A 23,062-nucleotide genomic window follows, 5' to 3' on the forward strand; every position below is an offset into this window, starting at 1 on the left:
CTCTGAAAACCATATTTGTTCAGCTCAGCACCAACATTTCACCCTACATACTGTGTTATGACCACTTTTGCACTCATTTGGTCCAAGTAACCTTTACTGATACAAAAGCCAATAAAATAACCACATGAGGCATGTTTACTGAAAACATCTTTACTCTTTTGCAGACAAAAGGCACCTTTAGGAAGTACAATTAATGGAGGTCCAAAAGATATTCATCCAAAGGTGTTTTAGAAGAAAAGGAAAAAAAAGACATTATGTTAAAGGCAGTATCTGTTCTTCCTCTTCATGCTCAGATCTCTTCATTTTCTCACATCACACAACATATACTCAACGCCTTACAGTGATTTTGGCCTCAATAGTGAACAGTACACAACTACATCTTAACACACAAAAAAGGATCTTTTACATGACAAAGTTCTCAGAGGTCATACACAGAGTCGTTTAGATTTCCCCAGGATTCTGCATCACTCTTAGTGGCTTTAGGCTATCTTCAACGGAAACTGAAATCTGAAAAATGAACACTGACAACCTTCACAAAATTTTACAAGTTCCATGGATAAGATGATTTAAAAACTATTTTGGTTCTGTTACTTCAGCTAATAGGGACTAGAAATGAAACACCACAACATGCAAAAATAACCCCCAGGGTTTTTTTTTTTGTTTGTTTTTGTTCTATAAAACATGAATGTCATTATTGTCAACTATACCGAATATGGCATCATGACAGAGCAAAGTGATCATCCATTTTCATTAAAGTCTTGTTTTAGTTCGTATTTGTAGAGGCAAATACGAGATCTACTTTAAAAAGGTAAGCATTTAGAGCACATGATTTGCACAAACAATAGATTATCGACCCTTCAGACTAAAGAATAAAGTCGAACTATTTAGGCTTTTACAAAAATTTCATAAACAAATCTCTAAGCAGCAAACCAGGCAAAGGTTCAGAGTCTTTAAGAAAAGTGAAATGTATTTTTCTTTAAAAAGCACTTGCACTGAAACAGTTTACATGGCCTTTGGTAACAGAAAACAAATATTTACTTTAATATAATACAATCCTGAGTTCAATCAATTAATTCAAAATGGATGGACTGTATGACAAAGACTCGGTACAAACTTCTACACATTTTAAAGATCATTGATATTTCATAAGAGTAGCCAGTACTCTACTCATGGTGAAAGCTGATAAAATAACTACTGACAAAATGCAAATGAGTGCATGTACGTAGGACTGAATTAGCATGGGAATAAAAGTATAAAAACTATTAGAAATCAGATTCAGAGCTTAACATAGTCCAAGCCCTGTGTTTTTGTTTTCAAATGATATTTTATGCTTTTTCAGGCCATTGTTATTTGAAAATAAAATGATACATGAAATGATTAGTAGTTGAATAATCTACTAACAAATAGAACAGATGGATTATTTGTATTAACAAAAGCTACAGTCTACTGTAGAAACCGGTTCAGGATCAAATCCCGCAGTCCTTGTTCCATTGGCAGTTTGTACGGTTCCTGAATATTTCAAAAGCAATAATTAACAATACTGTTGTTATTTCTGTCACGACACACGGCATACTTTCTCAGGTACAGAGAAACCAGTACCAGTATCTGGTATTTGCAATCTAATTTCACATCAGGATGTTATTTAAGGCCATATTCCCCACCGTTGATCTGAGCTTGGTCTCACCATGCTTCTTCTCCAAAATATCAGTAAACTCAGGGAAAACCTCCAACTGCATACGATACATGTCAGGGGCTAATAAAATTTAGCACATTTAGAAGCCTTATTCCACCATTGTAATGTTGGTAACTTGCTTTTATACATGTGCATAAAAGGTGGACCCAACCCTGCTCAGAGATCTTGAGCAACTTTGATTAATTTTTAACCCGAGACACTGGATGCAGCAATGACACTATTTTTTTTTTTACTTGAGACACTCAAAAAAGTGCCATTTGCTGACAGGCAGTGTCCGTGTTGTTCTGAGAGCAGAGTGGGTGTTTAGATGATCTTATACCATTCTGGGGGGCAGCTGCAGTTTGTATGTGCCAGCCAGAGCTTTGGCAGCGCTGTAGATCATCTGCCTGCGGGACATGCCGGTGAAGGCCTGGTGCCAGTCTGTGCGGCTAACATTGGGTATGTTCCTCTCTAGCACCTCGCCTACGGTCACGAGCAGGCCGGACCAACGCAGACTGTAATCTGGAGGGGTGAGAGAATGAGCCTGCAGGAGAACAGTGAACAGACTGATCAGAGCACTTGAACACCATAGAGCTACTCACTAGAAAAGGGGCACAGAACGGCAGAACAAAAGGTCAGATATTTAACATCTTTTATACTTGGTTAAACATTATTTATTCATAGTGATAGTGAATGCACTCTACTGCACTGCAGTAATAAGACAGGAGAACTTCTAACAAGCACCAAATACAGTATCAGTGTTAAACATGTTCAACTTTATAGTTTTTTAGACTCAATCTGTTTAGACAAGTGAAACTCTATTATAAATTATATATACACACTACCAGTTAAAAGTTTGGATTCAGTTGACTGAAATGCTTCTCATGATCTTAAAAACCTTTTGATCTGAAGATGAATGATTAAATGTTTGCAATTGATGTTGTAGACAAAAATATAATCTTTCATTAGAAAACGAACATTTTATTTACAAAAAAATATATATTTTTTTAAAAATGGATGACTTGAAGCGAAATATTCTGAAAAGCAGCCAATAAGTGTCTAGTGTAGGTGGGAACTCCTTTAATACTGTTTAAAAAGCATCTCAGGGGATTACTCAAGAAACTGATTGAGAAAATGTCAAGAATACATTTCGGGAAAGGGTGTCTACTTTGAAGAAGCTACTTTTGACCGGTAGAGTACGTGTGTATGTGTGGGCGTGTGTATTTTATATATATATATATATATATATATATATATATATATATATATATATATATATATATATATATATATATATATATATATATTTTAATATAAATATAGAATTTATTAATATATTAATTAGACATGTGTATGTTGCTAGGTCATTTTCAATATTCTGTTATTCCTCTACAGTTCATTAATTTTTATCCTGTTAATGTTAAATAGTCCTGAAGCTTCAGACCTTCTCTGACAAGCCAGGAGAATATCTGTAAGAACATCCTTAAGAATAATACATAAGGGATAATCCATGCCTAGGTGTGCTTTGCACGATTTTAATGCACGACGTGGAGGCAAAAGAACCGCACGGTGCAAAGCGGAGTGCATTAAAATCATGTAATGCACAACTAGCATTATCCTGTGCATTATCCTGTTTATACCGTAGTCACATGCCAGCACTGACAAGGTAAAGCTGTCGTTGATGTTTACAGTGCAATATTTGACTGAAAGGATAAAAATAGCAGTTCAGTTTTCATTGGTTATTTTATATCATCGTTAGAATATCTAGAATTCTGCCTAGAATTTATTGAATGAATTATAATAAATAGTTATTTTAGAGAGCGAGAGAGCGAGAGAGAGCGCGCGCGATTGTGCGTATGAATTACCTGCGTCTGTGCTGCATGTTTACTAATAATGAAGTTATGAGTTTAACTACTGTAACTCTATGTTACTATGGTTACAGCTGTTTATTGGCAGCACATTCATTTAGAATAGTGACTAAACTGATTGTAAATACCTGTGCATCACACAGTTAGAAAGCACACCTTCCAGCCAATCAGAATTGAGTATTCAGACAGACCATGGAATAAAGCAATGTATAATGTCTCTGTCGCATGTAACTCAAACACAGTTTTCTAGTACACGTCTGATTACCGCCAAATATGAAAAGGGAAAAACTGCACATAAGATTCAATTCCAGCTGTGTTGCAGGAGCATCACAGACATTTTGACAGCCATTATCTGATTACAAACTGAATTGATTAGGATTATGTGCTTTTTGCTCGGGCCAGTATCTAGCCAATATCTTTATCAAAGCCAAAACATGGCTTTGACTGTTTAAGGAAATCACACTTTCACATCAGCAAAATTTTAAACATCTTTAGGCGACTGACTGTTTTTAATCACCATATTGTTAAACTGTCATCTCAACTAACATATTTGCAGGAAGAAAGCTTTGGGAAGTATATATTTTAGTATATACCTATATACACACACACTCCCCCATGCACTTTATTAGGAACACCTGTATATATACACTATATAGCTTGTGTTATGCCCGGTTTAGTCGATTAAGATTCACTAGAACTCCTCTGACGGGGATATGAAAGCTTGACATGATGGAGCGTTTTTTTAATTGCTGCATCAGTGGACAGTTTGACAGGTGGGGTTTCTAGCAGTATGCATGACAAAGTTACATCGCACTTCAAATGAATGATACAATTCCAATTACTAAGGCTTGGCTGAGGCTGTCAGGAACACAGCTGGGAGCAACATCGCTAGCTTGCCATATTTACATCTACATGTTTATAGTGCATCAGAGAGCTTTGATGAAGCGTGTGCTGTAGCCAAATTATGCTGGCTGCATAAGTAATGCCTCATACCTGTTGTACGTGTTCCAGAGCTACAGGAGTAGTCTGTGTGAAAGTTTCGATGTGGATGCCGTTGCCAGGGTCATCCAGAATCAGACAGCCAATGTCAAACCACCTAGAGAAGAGAAGAACAACTTTATCAAAATGGGGCACCAATAACAATGACAGATAGTAAAGTTATGCCAAAGGACAAAGGCGATGAATCATCTGGAACAATAATCATAGTTCACAGAAGGACAAAAGTGGTGGTGGTTTGGTGTCTGCCTTTAATTAACACTAGTCTCTGGGAGAAGCCACTGAACACGATATTCACCATTACACAGCAACAATACCTGGACATCAAGAAACGTTAAGTCTCCCAGGCGTTCTCCGATTTAAACAAATCAGCCTTGCCATAACGGGCACATGTTCAATCTGCGTAGCCAGCTTCTGCTGTATAATGATAAAGAGAGGCCAGATCAGGGTGTCTCGTCCTGGCCTTGCTTACTTCATCTCTTTTTAATGCCACCCGTAGACTTGCTCTGGACATTAGTATTCTCCATACACATCAGAACGACAGCAGGCAATCTCAATACAACTTTCCGCCGCTCTCACCAGCTGAACACACAGTCACATTCTTGGATCCGATACAAAGGGTGTCGTTTAAACCGAGGCGCTATTTTTTAAATAATTACAGACTTGACACCTTCGATAAATGTCTTTGGAAGCAGCATCAGTGATAAATACACTTTTGGAAAGGATGACAGCTTATTTGGCTTATAAACTGTCACCTTGAGAGACTGTTTCGCACAGGGTAACTGGACAAAATTACAGGGAGACGAAAGGACAGATGTAGAGGGCAAAGACAAAAAGAAATCGACTCTGATCATGCAATACTTGAAAAGGATGGGTTCTTTCTGCTCACTTGTCTGGAAAGAGCTCTGCTATGAAGTTCTCCACAGAGACCACGGGCTGTTTCTCGTGGATTACAGCGGTACGGCGTAGACTGTCGATACGCTCCTGAGCCCCCTGCAAAGATGGAGTAACACGCATTTATGAGACTGTTACTGTTTTTAACCATTCATTTTTCACACACAATAAAATCCCACAGACCCAAGGGGGCAAAAAAGCTCCATGGTCTTTGCCCAGTCCCTTGACTAGCATCCAAAAGTGGTGCCTAAAATAATAAAAAATACATATATTGCGCTAGATAGTGAAGTGCATTCATACCAGGGATGCACCGAAAATGGCGTTTTCGGTTTTGGGCCAAAAGAGAAAAAAGGCAGAAAATATGAGGTGGAAAAATATACTGCCACACCCCGCCCCTCAGTGCTCAGATTTCACTCTCGATCTAGCTGACGGTTATTGCTGCAGTGCAACGTTACTAGAGCCGCAGTTTAAAAGAACATTACTTTGACGTGGAGAAAAAGTAGCGTGCACGAGAAATGATACAGGTAGAACTGGAGGTGGTGAATGCATCTGGTGAAGGATAGACACGCAGCACAGGGTAAAGTGAGCCAGAGAAACGGGTGCGTACAGGTGATGAAGAATTGATTAAAGTAAAAAAAAAGTCTAATATTAATACAATTATACAAAAACCTATTTTAAAATGGGTTTTCGGCCAAGTGCGTCCTGAAAGTTTGGTTTCGGCCCAGAATTTTCATTTTCATTTCATTCATCCATTCACACACACCAATGGTAGCAGAGCTGCCATGGAAGGCACTAGCTTGCCATCAGGAGCAACTTGGGGTTCAGTGTCTTGCCCAGGGACACTTCGGCATGTGGAGTCATGTGGGCCGGGAATCGAACCGCCAACCCTACGATTAGTGGACAACCCGCTCTACCACCTGAGATACAGCTGCCCACAAATTTAAAAAAATTAAAAATAAAAAAAATTATGTAAACTAAAGGAGTAGAGCTTTCTCCCCTACTTTGTAGGTCATGAACCTACGTCTCTGCTAAATATAAATAAAACAAACAAAAAATAAAAGAAAACACTAATGGCCTAGACATGAAATCTGCTTATCCCAGGCATCTGGGCTAGTGATTTGTCAATTTCTGTTACTGGTCTTATATATAGAGTATTGTTTTGCCTTGTAAAGTTTATTGGCTAATACAATATAAATACCACTACAGGATTAAAATATAGATTAAAATAAAAACGGTATATTGTTAGTAAATGATGTCTTGCAGAGTAAAGTACAAAAAGCAAAAAAGGAACCAAGGAATACAGTTCTTTGCTGTAGTATCCATTGCTGTGTTTAAGGAACATTTAAATGCATAGAAAATACGTACAATATTAAGGTTAGTACAATATGAAAGCATATCAGCTTGCTACTAATGAAATAAACAGAAAGAAAATAAATGTTTTTGGCCCCATTTTCGTGTACTTGATCTTTTACAGGCTTATTCATTTGTTTTGCAGGTTAAAAACTGCGTTGTGTTAAAGGTCACGGACCAAAACGCTGGGGAATGTTTATGTTTCTAATTCAGGAAAATGACGCCCGATCAGAAAGGAGGTACAGCCTCATTTAAGATTAGACCACAGCAGCTACAAATATGGAAGCGTCTCACCTTGACTCCGGCAGCATAACCCACTGGCTGAGGAGCAATATTGGATTGGCTTGCCTCTCCAGTCACCATGGCCATGCCAAACACTTCCTGGAAGGCATCACGCACTGCCCCTACCTTCACCTCCTTATCAGACGTCACCACAATGTCCAGATCACCTCCTGATTCTGTCACATGCAGTAAAGATCAACGCATTTTGCATTACTAAGCATATAAAAGTGGATTCGCTCATCATACGCTGTGTGACTTTTATTCTACAAGAGCATGAGGAAAAATTTGAGTGAGATTTTTAGAAACGAGTCGTACTTACTAATGTATGGAGCCATCCCAGGGTCTAACGTGGTGATCATAGACTCTACAGAGTGCTTGGTTCTGTCCAGGACTGTCTTCACCATGGGGTTACCAGCCACACCCTGAAACAATCATACAGATCAGATGGCAAAATTCCCATCTAGCAGCTAAAAACAGAATCGCGTTTTATACTGCATCTGCAAAATGACTGAGCCTCTAGGTGTTGATGTACAGTATACCAGTATAAATGAGCCACTGGAAGAAATGTGTTAACACATATAAATGAGTGACTTTTAAGGTCTCTTAAAAGCTTTTTTCCCCTTCCCTTCATAGCCACACACACACACACACACACACGTGTGGATTGTTCAGCTAACTTGTAGCTAAATAAACAAAAACAAAAAAACAACAACTAGCAAGCAGCTGAAGGTCTCTCAAATCCAGATGAAAAACAAAATAGTTACAAAGCACACTAGAAAATAAAGGATTGGAGTGTTGATAGGATTAAAAAAACAGTAATTCACTATTTTTTGCACTGTTGCTAGTTTGTGGCACAGTACCTCTTCAGTGTACAATATCAAATATTTTAGTATATAGTCATGGGAAAAAGAATGTAATAACCTCAGGTGACCCCCCCCACCCAAAAAAACCCCACAGATTTCAATATGTGGTAATTTTTTGCCAAAAAGTGAACCAACATTCAGAAACCAGGTGAGGAAAAAATAACTGCACACTATTTTGTGAAAAGACCCTTTCACACTGAACGCTATGTGATGAAGCGAAGCGAACCGCAGACGAACGGTGCTTTCACACTGAACGCGAAATGAATGATTGCCTTTGGCTAATTCTCGCCTGCGTGATACGTGGCGCTGCCCGGGGGGTCGACACCCTGGTCGGAAAAAAAAAATCTCGCTTTGTCGTGCTTTGACTGATCGCACCCAGTGTGAACAGCTCCATAGGGATCTACTGTTTCGGTTCAAGAGCGCCATCACATTGCACATTTGCGTCGCTTAATTGCACTCAGTGTGAGAAAGGCCCTGAAGTCAATGTTGGTTTACTTTTTTGCGGGAAAAAAAGACTACATATTGAAATCTGTTCTGTTTTTTTATTTGTTAGGTTATTTGTTTACAGAAGTTGGTGAGGACCAAACAATTGATAACTAAAAACGTAGAATTAGAGGATTCTTATGTTTTCCCCACGAATATACCGTTATTATGGTCCAGGTTTTGTATGAGCAGGTTTACTAACAGCAGGGTTTGTTTTTGTGGCCTCTTACCTTGATGAAGCCCCATAAACCACCTCCAGACGTGCTGTCTTGTGCAACTCTGGGATCATCATGATCCTCTGGGAAAGTGATCGGAGAGACAACTTCTAAACCACCAGACATCACTGGCTGTTGCATCATAGGGTTTGTAACCACACCTAAAGACCGGTCACAACATTGGTAACAAACAGAAAGAGAGAACAATTATTTACAAAACTTTAATACAAACAGTATAGAGAAAAGCAAATGGCTCTTAAATCACTTCTGACCTTGGTAAATGAAATGTTTCACAAATCTTGTGCTTTGTCCCCATGATTATTTTATCTGACAGTTCCCTCCTCCCCTTACCCAACATACAAATGAAGTGTGAATGTTAGAAAGTGTGGCGGTGGCTCATTAATGCGACTCGATGGCTACACTAGGCTGAAATACATAGGTTCATTCCTTTAACCCCTCGTTTCTCATCAACTGAGCTAACAGCCTCTAATTCAGCTCCTGAGCCCCAGTTTTCAGCAGCACACCACCGTCCTCCGATTTAATTACAAATGACAAATCTCTGCATGGTTTTCAGACCCCGGCGTCAGAGTTTACGTTAGCCGGTAAATACCGGCTTTTGAGCGATAAAAATACAAAATGTCCGATAAAACAAGTTGTCAGACACAATGTCTGGTAAAAATATTAACACGAAGCAGACGTGAGACAAAATACATTTTGCAGTTGCACACCTATATAAGGTGTCTGTGCAAAATTAGTTTTTTCACGTTTCTCCTGTAATGGGGATTCTGATTTGCTCGCATTAAAGCAGCCTTGTGTAGCCGCCTTCAGGAGGAAAAGGTCACCCTGCTGATGCACATCTCAAATTAGTGTGGGAAATTATACATGTTTTTGTTGGTTTAATATTTCTTTGTAAATGAAAATATGCGTCAAAATATGTGCAGTTTCATGTTCTGAATGTTTGCTTTATTAGATGCTAATACCACAACTGTCATCATTTTGAATAGTATTAATAATAATAATAATAACAAATACACTTTTATCTTTTAGTTGACTTGATCGTTTTGTTGTTATATCGCTGCAACACATCTGGCTTGGGTCGGAATGAGGAGGCGGGAGGCTGAGGACAACTGAGGACAACTATTCTCTCTATTTCTACTTTTGCTTTTCAGTGGACTCATTCAACCATGCACGCGCGCACACACACGTCTCTGTACTGGTCATCTCTCTCTTTCTCGCGCTCGCTCGTTACGGGGGCACTGGATACACAGACACACACAACTCGGGCTAACAGCTGACTCTTGACCACGCCTCCACCACCACAATTGTATATACTATGCATAGTCCAAAACTGTACAGTGCAAAATATACACCAAAATGGGATGACCGGATTTTTTTTTCCAGTTTGTCCAGTAAACTTTATCATCCATAGACATGTTGGCCAGCACCAAAATTTCTTAGTGGAAACTCTGCCCCTCGTGTACATGTAGACAGAAATATTATAAATCTACCATATTCTATTACAGCAGTGGTAATGAAGCACTGCATAAGCCCGACTGTGTGCAAGGTCACTAGATCACTCAGTACTCCACTAATGTAACATCCCTACCTGGCACGGGTGGCGCACTGGAGAAGCTGGGCATCAGCGGAGTCTGTGGCGTACGGCCGGCATGTCCGCGGGTGATGTCATATGTTACATGGCCACTGAAACCGGTGGTGGGCGGCCCCATTGGCGGCGCAGACAGCACCGGGCCTGGAGGAGGCGGAGCACTAGGGGAGGTATATGGACTGCTGAAATTCACACCAACACCCAGAGAAGGAGCAGGCACCGGAGAGGCTGTGGACAGCGGCTTCATGGGGCTGAGCAGGAACGGGGGAGGAGGGGAGGACTGAATGGGTGGCAGGGTGGACGTCACTGCTGTAGGGGGTCCTGGTGTGGAGAAACCCTCAGGGGCAAAGCTGGAGATGCCTGTGGTGCTAGGAAGGTTCAGTGGACTAGAAAGACCTAAAAAGAAAACAAATAATGCTAAATTGCAGTAATACAAGATACAGAATACACAACATCTATTTGCGGTGATAGCTCAGTGGTTAAGACGTTGGACTGATCGGAAGGTCATGAGTTCAAATCCCAGCACTGCCAAGCTGCCACTGTTGGGCCCTTGAGCAAGGCCCGAAACTGCTAGTTGCATAAATAAGATAAATGTAAGTGGCTCTGGATAAGGGCGTCTGCCATATGCCGTAAATGTAAATATATTTGTCTTATAGAATATACTATGGTAATGTAGGACATTAGTTTAGCTGCCATTCTAGAGCTAACAAAACACAAACACCAGGTTCCTCTTTCATAGGTGGTACATGTGCATATATTTTACAACTTTCGTACACAAATGTGAACACTATTAAAACAACTGTTTGCTTACATTTGTGCATATATTTAGTCACAGCTATTGCAGCTTAAGCTCTGAATGTTTTATCAGCAGACTGGCCCCACCCACTGATTAAACCACTACTAATAAATGTTTGCCAAAGTTGGGTAAATATACCTGCACCTGCATTCAGCTTAGTGCTTCTTGACACAGGTATAGTTCAGGAGGAAATTTGGGATAAAGCAGGAATCAACTGTCCCAATCATAATCATTGAGTAGGACTGTACAAGCATTATAGGATATCATTATTCCTCTTGGCCCACTATACAGATGTGCAGTAGAAACATGAGAAACAGGAACTCCACACGGTCGCTGGTTACTCCCCCCACCCACCCCCAATGTCAATAGCTTGACTGCATTCTGCTGGCAGTTAAAGTGCTATCAGAAAATAAATTAGGGAAGCGGTAGCTCAGCGGTTAAGATGTAGGACTTCTGATCGGAAGGTTGCGAGTTCAAATTCCAGCACTGCCCAGCTGCTACTGTTGGGCCCTGGAAGAAAGCCCTTAACGCTCAATTGCTCAGTTGTATAAAAATGAGATAATATTAAGTCGCTCTGGATAAGGGCATCTGCCAAATGCTGTAATGACATGCAAATTACACTAATCCCAAGGGTTTCAATTCTGTGAACATGCGGCTGACGTGCAAGATGCAGTTGTTAAATGCTGAACATAAAATTTATTAAAAATGACACAAATACAGAAATATTCACCAGGACAGCCGAATATAAGAATCCTTTTTAGCTACCTTTTGAAAGGATGCCTAGATGCCATACACGGTCAGTTGTGGGCACGTCCATGTTCAAATGTGTTCAATTTATATTTACTTGAAGGCTTCCTATGTGCAAAATGAATGAATTAGGGAATGAATTCCATAAATGAGCAGGTGCAGAGTTGGGGAGCAGACTGGTATTAGACTGAACCCCTTGCAGCAGCATGGACCCGTTTTCTTTCATTTCATACCCTTTCCCCCTGCATTTACCAATCAGCTGATATTGAAACATTATAAAACATAAAAAAAAAAAAAATCAATCATCTAGTTGAAACCATAATGAATAAACAGTTGATATAAACCAGTTTTGTGATAAGTCTTTTTATGCAAGATACTACTGCTGCTGCTACTATTAATATTACTACTACTACTAATAATAAAACAAATAATCAAATACAGCACCACTGGAAAAAGACATTAGGTGCGCATTTCGTCATAGTTAGAGTCTGCTGAAGACTGGTGAAATGATTAGCACGCCCATCAATGGGCATTATGGCAGTGAAATTTGGGAGTAAGTCACAAAGCTGTGACTGTGACACCAGCTGAGAATATTTTTGCCCAAAGCTACAATTACTCCTGAGAGGTTGTGCAGCTATAAAGGTCTCCTCAAAGTTAGTTAACCGATTCATTTTCTGTATGAGCCTCCAGACAAACACTGCAGCTCTACTGCCAACATTAGTGTGATATGCTGGACTCCTGCAGCAGCTAGACATCCGCTAATCATTTACAGATAACAGCGTTCCTCAGGAATACATTACCATTTACTTTTATAGTGGCTAACGATTGGATCCGAAGCAAAGTGAGGCAATAATTTAGTCCAGGCATCTAATAGTTAACTCAAAAACATTTTAAATCACAGACCCTGTATACTAAGCTAAGCTTGTTAAATAAACACAGCAAATCCCATTCGTGCCTATTTGCTAGCTGGTTAGGTACTAAAGTTGGCGGGAGGGCATGGAGGATTTCCAAACTGCATATTAAATGTATTTTCACAGACACTGCCATTTTTATATCTGACTGCACACTTCCAAGACTTTTTTTAGTCCGGACGCACAGCTCGAACTTGCTCCCCAGAAGGCGTTTGTCCCACGTCTGTAAACAAACAGAGATGCGCTATCTGCTGCCGCAAAACTGGAAGCATTACATCATCACAGCGAGGTTGCCAGATTGAGGTTATTTAGCGGAGTTTATTATAACAGCAAAGGATAGATGAAATCTGGAATGAGATGTTCAAAAAGCACAACTGGGTGTGATGGTCAGGTGTCCACAAACATTTGGCCATATAGTGCATCACACTATAGTAGCAGCTAGCATTAAATGTGGTAGTAGCTGTCTGCGTAGTAGCTTCCTACATGTTACTCAACTCGCAAACTACCCAGAATATGGAAAGTATGGCTGGATTTTAAGTTGTCCAGAAAGCTTAGTTTACTTCATTGTCTCATGTTAAATGGCGGCCTTCATCTAAAATACGAAAACACAGCATTAGTCATAATGGGGAAATTGGCAGTGAGAAATCCTACATGGCTGAAAACAAGCTCTCGGCTATATATTTCGCCACCCAAGACTCGTCTTGAATGCTAATGGCTGTTGTGGAAATCAGTCCAGCCCTTCGGCACACTCCCCATCAGACTGACTGTATCAAAGGGAAATACATAAACGTAAAACATTATAATATATATATCCTGAGAGATCAGAAGCAAGAGCAAGCAATATTAGGGAATTACATTTAAAAAAAAAAAAGCTGCTGTGAAATGAAGGAAAACCCGGCACTAATGAGGAACTGAGAGTTCAGTAAACGAGATAATGTGTTACAAAATAAAGCTCTTTATTTAATAAGACTCATGTCAGAACCGGTAAACATTAATACAGCTAATACGCCATTTCATTACTAATTGGCTTTAATGAAAAGACTGCTGTATGCAGAATAAGCTTCATATAAAATTCAATTTGATTCATAATAGTGACTCCACGAGTCAATTAAATTCGAATCTCAAACATTTTGAACAAAATGTTAGTGAAGAAAAATTAGCATTGAAAAGACTTTTTTTTTATTTCTGAGTCATAAACAATGTGTATTTGTCTGTATAAACGTAAATAAATCAAAAGTTGATACAAATATTTTTGTTTAATATTATAAACAAAATGTACAGCAGGTTCACCATATCCTGATAATATATACATACATAAATAAATAAATAAACAAACAAACAAACAAAAAGTCTCTGACCTGGGGAAAACGATTTACTGAAATCTAATGAGCTTCGCAGCAGCACCTGCGGTGACATTTATACCGATTTTGCAAACAGAACTCCAAAGTCGACTAAAACGCCCGCCTTCCATAGCCACTTCCTTGGGTACTGTAGCAGGCTTGCCACAGTGAAGAGCTCTTCCTAACGGTTATATATGGTTGTGTAACCAGGGCAGTGGTGGCTTGGCGGTTAAGGCTCTGGGTTAATAATTCGGAAGGTCAGGGGTTCAAGCCCCAGCACAGCCAAGCTGCCACTGTTGGGCCTTTGAGCAAAGCCCAACAAGTCCTCTCTGCTCCAGGGGTGCTGCTCATGACCCTGCGCTCTGACCTGACATGCTGGGGTATGCAAACAAAAGAATTTCACTGTGCATATGTATAACCTAATATCATAACCTAAAATGCATGCCGTGGTTGTGATATGGTGCTACTGGTCACTTTGCAAGTGCAGATGATTCAGGGCTTTCCGCAAAAGAATGGGATCATGTGACCAACATGCTCTCTATATCTTTTAGCTCAATGGGTTACACAGATTGGGACCTCTGGTGTTCAAAACAGTACAACTGCATTAGATATGTTAATAATAGAACGCTCATTTGATGTACAGTCATATTTATGTATCATGATGCAGCATTACACCCCTAATATGATTAGTACTACACCACATATCTTCATATATATGAGGAAATTATGCTATGACCAGGCTTGTCAGAGCTGCACAATCAAAGCAGACCAATTGACAAGCAGTACTAAAGTGGTTTCACTGAATCCTTTAAGTTTCAAAAAACAAACAAACAAAAAAACCGAGACTTAATAAAAGAAGTAGGGATGCACCGAATGTTCAACAACCGAAATTAAGTAATAATAAGTAATAATTAAGAATAAGTGAAAAGGCCGAATAAATTTGACCGAACAATGACGTGTTTGAGGACACGCCAAATAGCCTTGCAACCAGAGTGAGATGCGCGAATTTTACGACCTCCACTTCTGGCAGCGCGCTCGGAGCGATGAGGGGGTACGCGCATGCACGAACTACGTGCACGAGTGCATGCTCTTCGGATGTTGACAACCGTGACATTGTTTACTGTGGACACGTGCGTTTGTTTTGTTTCTGTTCTAGAGTATTCTGTCCCGTCGCGAGACGTAAGGGAGTAGAGTACGGAAGCAGGTAAAAACGTATTTATTTAAGGGAACATAACATTAACAACGTATCTAACTATACTATATCTACTATAATACTCCGCGAGGTGTACAGGGACACGAGTGGTATATATCCCCAATATAATCAGCCGTACAGAACCGAATAGAGCCATGTTTTGCACTCTTGTCAATGCACTTTTTTGTTGTAGGCTACAGAGTGTTACATTCTTTCAGCGGTCAGTTATAGGCCTAAAATAGGCTATTCAAGGGGGGCTCAAAGATGACCACATCAAAATATTTTTATTTTACTCATTTATTTATTTAAAGTTATATTGTGCCTTGTTGGTAGCCTATGCCTGCTGGAATGAAAAAAAAAATGTTCAGTGTTAAATAAATATTTTGAAATTGTAGTTTTTGTAATTGATTTTTTTCTTAATAGTAAAATATAAAATAGTAAAAAGCACATTTTGACTACTTAACTTATGCAATGGTGAAAAAAAATGGCAAAATAAATGGAAAAAACGCGAAAAAACGTGTTCGGTATTCGGCCAAGTTCTTCATTATATTCGGTTTCGGCTTCGGCCAAGAATTTTCATTTCGGTGCATCCCTAAAAAGAAGTGCTGGGAAGATTAAAAGTAGCACAGTTTTTGAAAAAATGAAAGAAAAAAAACAATCATTATACCTGTCAATACACTGCTCTGAGCAACAATGCTAATTTACACCTGATTTTGGGAAGGCAAAATGTATTACATGGTACATTACAGTATATAATCAGCTGCACTTTTCAGTTCTCCACCCCTCCACCTCCTTAACGAGAAGTGCATTTTGCATGTAAATTAAACTTTAGATTTACGCTTGTAAGCCACTTTTGTACATAGCATGCAAATCTTTTTTTTTTTCATACAGAATGTGTCTTAATTGTGCCTGGAAATGAGTACAAACAGCTTATTAAATCTGGCCCTAATCGACATCACCGGCATCAGAAATAACTTCCTGAAGGTCATCCTTCCTCAGCAATCAAAATTACTGCCTTTATATGTGATTAGTGAACAACCAGCAGACGTTCCTGCTGCGGCATAAACACAAAACATCCCTGATTAAATATGAATGTCCCATCATTATGACTAAAGAAAAAAAGGACAGAGGCTATTAAAAAGGACAGCTTAAAGTATGATTTTATTTGATGTGATAAAGGCTCTGCTCAGGTCTTACCTATTGTGAGAGGAGGTGGACTGATGGCGACAGCAGCACTAAGGGGAGGTGGAGGAGTGCTGGGCGGCGTGGTCTCTATTCCACTCTCTTCCATCATCCTTTCTTAATCTTGCCTGCCGTTTGAGGAGGGGGAAGAAAAAAATTAAAATAAAATAAAATTTGTTTATAGGCTTCACTCACCATGTTGCACACCTGCACTGTCACAACGGATCATACAAGCAGACTAGAGCTCAAGTATTTGCTCCCATCAACAACAAGGAATCAATTCTTCAAAACAGAATTATTTTGTCAAGAGCAATACTGGGTCATTTCAAACAGCCTGTTAAGTAATGAGGGAAGTGGTAGCTCAGTGCTTAAGATGTTGGACTGATCAGAAGGACTGCCAAGCTGCCACTGTTGGGCCCTTGAGCAAGGCCCTTAACCCTCAGTTGTATAAATGAGATAATCATAAGTCGCTCTGGATAAGGGCGTCTGCCAAATGCTATAATGTAATGTAATGCAGTGAAAAGATCAACACAGCCTTTAAACTAAACACAGTATCCCCTCACTGACCATCGCGAGTATAGAGTGGTTATTTGTGTCGATGTGGCCATTTTCCTCTGAACTCTCATCAATAAGGCGTTTCCACCCACAGAACTGCTGCTCACTGGATGTTTTTTGTTTTTTCGCACCATTATGTGTAAACTCGGGAGTTTACACAGTGTGTATGAAAATCTCAGATCAGTAGTTTCTGAAATACTCGATCCAGCCCTTCTGGTACCAACAATCAGGCCACTGAGATTGAGATCAACCCCCTCCCCGGTGTTTGAACTGAAGCTCTTGCCTTATCTGCACTATATTGGTGCCGCATGATTGGCTGAATGCAAAATTGCATGCACGTGCAGGTGTACAGATGTTCCTACGTGGCCGGTGAGTGTATGTAGGTATGTATTTACTCTGGTAAAGCACCACACTGCTTTTTAAAAAATATATATTTATTTATTTTATTTGCACGTGCTCATCTCCACAAGCACACTGAAGTACGCAGGTCTACACTGATTACTTGAGTTACTGACCTGAATATTTCTACATGAGATAATTGAAGCCCATCCTTTTTAACAGCGCTATATCTGTATGAGAAGCTAACTTGGCTGTAGGCATTTGGGTACCGAGTACAATAGCAAACATTATGATGTTTTAAATACACGCAATTTATGAGCACGCATGTCAGATTTTGCTCGTGCAGGCTGCTATTACTTTTCTCCACAGAAGGAGAACGGTGACATAAATACAGGCTGAGAGGCTGTTCATCCTGGAAAGCTGCACGCCATCTGCAAAAGGGCACAGCCGAGCTAGTTAACATGGTACAGCGACATATTAACACGTATTCCAGTCCCCTCCGAAACTATTGGAACGGCAAGGCCAATTCATTTGTTTGTGCAAAACACCAAAGTCATCTGGGTTTCAGATCAAAAGACGGATATGAGATGAGAGCTTCGTATTTCAGCTTTTATTTCCTGGTATTTGCATCTAGATGTCTTAAGACAACATTTCGTATCAGAAGGTTGTCGTATCAAAGACAACCTTTCGTATCAGACCAACCAATTTCTAGGCAAGCAAAAACATTGCAACGTGTGACTAACAGTTGTTTCTTGCTACCAAGGTGCGCCCTGTTAGATTGATTCCTTAAATACAATGAATAGCACTGAACATCTACTCTTGGTTTAAGGTTCGAGTTTTACCTGTAAAGACTGTTTGTTAAAGGATAAGCCAACATGAAGATCAGAGAGCTGTCTATAGGAGAAAACTAAGCCATTTTGAAGCTGAGAAAAGAGAGGGGGAAAATCAATAAGAGACATTGCACAAACAAATTGTTTCAGGTCCTGTTAACACTAGTGCGTTTCTGTTTTAAAAACGCATAAATTTTGCAACGGTCATCTACACTACTCTGGCGTTTTCGACCCTCAAAAAATGTAGACTTTTGGAAACGCAGAAGACCCCGTTTTAATTTGAAAACTCCAGGCTTGCGTTTCAGTGTAAACGGACCAAAACGAAGACTTTAAAACAAAGGCGTGGTTCCGCCCACATTCGCCCCCTGATTGGGTCTTCTGGATCATTGCACATCCTTCCCTGATTCGTCAAGCCCCTACCATATGACCATTGCGCTACCTTGATCGTGTACACAACAACATGGAGACTGAACTGCAAGCTTTGCTGTCATTCTTAGCAGCCACTGTGCAGTAAAATTCTGTATTTTATAATACTGCAGCTGCCTATATGCGCAACAGACAAGCTATGATTAGAGCAATCAGCAACAAAACTCATTTCAAGCGGCGAAAGCCCTAGATGGAACGCCAGTTTTGGGTTAGACCAAAAGAGAGTGGAAAGCGGACAATGGAACCGAGGGGAAACGAATGAGACGCGTGGTGACAAGGTCTCTTGACCCATAAGCCATTTGAGCAGCCCACATTAAGAGCAGCAAAAAACAGATTACATGAAAAAGAAACAATATCCCTTATTGTTTTATTTCATAACGAGTGTATGACTGCTCATGTGACCTATGCATCTGTTTTTACCATGATATATCGTTTATGGTTTCACTGCAATGTGCCAGTGTACTAATGTTACAAATAAAGTGGATTATTTGAATGTATTATTTGAATTATCCATATTTATAAAGAAAAAACCTGACAAGGAAAATAGAATGACTAGAAAGTAATAAATGCAATGTTTTTAAAAGAAAAAAAAAAAAAAAAAAAAAAAAAGAGACGTCCTTGCTTTTCCTCACCATCATGCACATTGTTGTGCCTGCCAGTGACTAGCACCCAACTTCCTTGCCCAGTGTGCATGCATGGTCATGTGGCATGAGTTTTCAGTCGTGTAGTGTGGACGGAGATCGTTACCGAAACACAGCGGAAACGCTAGTGTGGTCCAGGATTGTTTTCATTTTAAAACGAAAGTGCACTAGTGGCTTCAGCCGGGGACAGTAAAGCTAGTAAACATTGGTATTTCTTCTTGGGTGTTAATTACCCACCGAGTCTCATTGCAAACTAGTAACCTGAAAGTGTAAAGGATCCGATCGACGGTGCTTCCTGAGCAGTTTGCTCGTGTACAATCACAGCGCATCTCCAGTCAGTGGAGGTTAGCATCTATAGAGCATGACCGATGAAGAAGACAGTCTGCTGAAATAGAGTAATGCTGCTTAAAGGCATTAACATGGACTTATCTCCTAAACTGATGTGTTGCCAAATAGTCCATGTTTATTGAGCGCATAATGTATCCTGCTGCCCATTCAACCACTTAGAAAAAAAAATTAAAACATTTTAATTTAATTATGCAATGCATTTTCAAGTAGCAACTGTGACCCAAGTGATAATTGTAATTCAAATCGTTATCAATTACATGCTGCCAGTAATACATGGTGACACTCTGCCCACTCTTTCAGCCATCTCAAACTTATTTACGCTTGTCTGATTAGTGAAGAGAGGCTCAGGCACACACACAGCACACTCTCTATTTTCTGTTAATGTATAAACAGCTACTCTTCTAATGACGTTTTATTTTAGATGAACAAATAGCGTTTTTTTAATAAACAGATATAGGCACTGCTGTTACTCTTGCAGTCTAATTTAATCAAAATGTTTCCATGGAAACCCACTTTTAACATCTGAGCTGTTCATGAATGGTGAAGACAACAAACTTAGATTTAGATTTTCACCTGGATAATATCCTGTATGATTTCTGCCTGCTCTACCTCTTCCCTGTAGAGAATGTGCAAATCTTAAGTAACTTGGAGAAGTCATATTTTTAGGAGTTTTTGAAACACTATGTTTAGTGACTTGAAATACTGCTATTTAATACGGAATTGAAACAACAACAAAAAAAAGTCAATAGTATCTCCGATAATTATAATGTAAATATGAATTGAACTGGTATTGTCGGTACAAGATTCCAGCCCAGGTTCATACCAGCAAGCGACGGTTCATTTTCTAAATACGTGCACAACATGGAGCAGCAGAAACACCAGCAAGCAACAAAGTGCCATTTGTATCTAAAGTCGCAATTGTATGCAAATTAGGTATGACGTCGTAAAGTGACAAATCCAAACAAATGGCTGATACATACGATATCAGTGACAATATAAAACACAGTACCATTCACCACTGTTTTAGCTACAAGCGATAGCTGTGATCTTGAGAGCCTCAGAAACACAAACATTGATCTAAATTTTTTTGAATGATTTTCTGTAACCAAACTAGTTCCAGATTGTAGCGGTACAGTAGCTCCTCGTTTAGCGATAAACTCCTCCACAGCTTCACGTCAGCCTTCCGCCGTACTTGTTTTCGCTCTGCACGTGAACTGCGAATGGGTCGCACACCGTTGCTCACACAAACACGTCATCAACTAGGCTTTATCGTTATTATCACGTGAAGACTAATTCTTACTGTGGGGAGAATTTCTACCAGTATATCGCAAACGATAAGATATCGCCCATCCCTAGTTGTAATTTTATCCGTAATGTGATAATACATCATTCTCGATTAACAGAATATTACCATACACAAAGTATGTATTAAATGACACATTTATTCAGGCACAATAGAGAACCACTCGTTAAGGAGAATCCTTAATCCCTCAGTGCATGGCTCACATTTAGTATAGGCTCCGCTTGCTTGGAACCTCAAACGAGGTGGTACTAAAAAATAAAAATAAAAAGTACCAGGTACTAAGTATTATCCACAGTGGAAAAGCCCCCAAAAAAGCAAGCAGAGTCGAGTCGAACCGTGCGGTGGAAAAGTGCCATAAGAGACAGGTAGAGAGGGAGAGAGAGAGAGTTAGTAAATAGGTAATAGACCCCAGAGTAATTGAGACAATGTAGGTGATAAGATGCATAGTATGACAGGAAATACAATAGTGTTAGTCTTTGCTATTCATAACATGTCATATTCATCAACCACCTCAGTCTCTACCATCAGGTCTTCTAAACATCACCCAAGTATATTTAAAATCTAAGGACAACACTGTAGAAAGTATCAGCTCTATAAGCCCCTGGTTTAGATAATGCTCCTCTTGTGGAGACTTTGTAGTGAGTGAGTATCAGTTCAGCAGCATGACTTGCTTCAGGTCGAACAGAGAATACAGGATGTAAGGATGTAATTCTCTAGAAAGGCAAACACACGCCCGTGGCATATGGCCTACACACTCATGAAAATATTTTATTTTGAGTGTTTAATACTCAGGAAGCGCAGACTGTTGCCCTGCCATGACCCTAACAGATGAAGCAGCACTAGCTTCAAGATTTACCCTAATTTTTTTATTTATCTTTATTATTTCTTTTTTTGTTTTTTTTTCCAGAAGTCAGTGAGTCAGTCATGCGCTTCTGTTTGTTTAAGATGCAATTAGCCTTCGTGTTGCCACGTATTCAATGATTCACATGGGATTAAACAGCGAAATAAGCTCTAAAGCTCAAATAAAAGCATTCCCATCGTACTGAGCTTTTTACCGTTTTAAAAGTCAATCTCAACTCCCAGCTACTGCACTTATTTACGGAGAACTACTGAATAAAATGTTCTAGTTAAACTCTATGGAAACTGTAAGACTCGGTCTGAGTCTCAAATACGTCCCTGATCACTATATAGAGGCACCTCGAACAGCCTGAGGTAACGCTTTCTATATCCTACATAGTGAACTACATGTCTACTAGAGAGCCGTTTGGAACACAGCCGCACAGCTAACTAGACTCTGGAGTCCATATTTCATCTGCAAAATTTAATAATACAGCATTTTGTTCTGTTTCAGAGACAAATAACAGGATTAGTTTATCGTTATGCATGGTGTTATTCTGTTTAGCTAACTAACTAACTAACTAACTAACTAACTAACTAACTAAGAGGATGACTAGAGCTGCCACTTAGCCTGTTAGCTGAGTTTACGTTACTTAACAAGATTACACTCTGTACAAACAAAACATGCTATAAATTTTTTTTAAACGACAATGACGTACTCTTACCTGACACTATAGTTTTCTTAGGCAGTACGTCTGGGTAAATGCGAAATTACATCCAATCAACTCCAGAACGAGAGCCAAACTCGATTAACCCTGTCGAAAATGGCCGCGTTAGAATGACGTCGGCAATTGCCACGTCTGAAGTGAAAATGGGCGGGGCCTCAAGTGCAGGCGCGTAATGTGAGTGGCTGCGTCCGAAACCGCATACTTACCTTCTATATAGTAGGCGAAAAGCAGTACGCCAGAGGGGTAGTATGTCCGGATTCTCAGTAGGAGAGAAACAGACTGGCATAAAGTTGGCTTGACGTTGGACGTTCGATATTCGCAGATATGCGCAAATTAAGGGACCGTCTCTAAAGGTACATACGACATTGGTATACACGTTTCTAACTTCAATAGTATTTAAAGGGAATGACTTACAGTCATAAAACCAACTGTAAAGTGGTCGTCTAGGTGTTAGGTATGACGCACACTTTTTACATTTTTGATATTTAATAAAATAAACTCTGAAATCATATGTAAATTTGCCATGCATTTCACTACCAAATGAGCTCGTACACAAAATATACCATAATTTAAAGCTCAATAGCATTTGAAGGGAATGATTTACAATCACAAAACCAACTGTAAAGTGTTCGACTAGATGTATACCAATGTCGTTTGT

General features: G+C 39.6%; 1 protein-coding gene and 1 long non-coding RNA gene across 3 annotated transcripts; both read right to left on the bottom strand.

Annotated features, from left to right (window-relative positions):
• Positions 1–134: 134 nt before the first annotated feature.
• On the bottom strand, positions 135–22,686 carry prrc1 (proline-rich coiled-coil 1). Of its 2 annotated transcripts, XM_053645486.1 has the most exons (10): positions 22,611–22,686; positions 22,402–22,491; positions 16,413–16,525; positions 10,230–10,625; positions 8,639–8,784; positions 7,382–7,484; positions 7,075–7,238; positions 5,426–5,529; positions 4,534–4,636; positions 135–2,216 (listed from the first exon to the last, which is right to left on the bottom strand). In XM_053645486.1, the coding sequence occupies exons 3-10, from the start codon at positions 16,507–16,509 to the stop codon at positions 2,007–2,009; spliced, it is 1,323 nt and encodes a 440-aa protein (XP_053501461.1). In that variant the 5' UTR covers positions 16,510–16,525; positions 22,402–22,491; positions 22,611–22,686; the 3' UTR covers positions 135–2,006. The 2 variants fall into 2 exon arrangements, with proteins under 2 accessions (XP_053501461.1, XP_053501460.1); XM_053645485.1 differs by lacking the exon at positions 22,611–22,686 and having other exon boundaries at positions 22,402–22,520.
• LOC128620463 (uncharacterized) lies at positions 13,921–16,378 on the bottom strand. Its single transcript, XR_008388148.1, has 2 exons — positions 16,143–16,378; positions 13,921–14,398 (listed from the first exon to the last, which is right to left on the bottom strand). It is a non-coding gene; the product is annotated as an uncharacterized LOC128620463 (long non-coding RNA).
• Positions 22,687–23,062: the final 376 nt, after the last annotated feature.

Source organism: Ictalurus furcatus, chromosome 16 (genome assembly GCF_023375685.1).
Source record: "Ictalurus furcatus strain D&B chromosome 16, Billie_1.0, whole genome shotgun sequence".
Classification (NCBI taxonomy): Eukaryota; Metazoa; Chordata; class Actinopteri; order Siluriformes; family Ictaluridae; genus Ictalurus; species Ictalurus furcatus.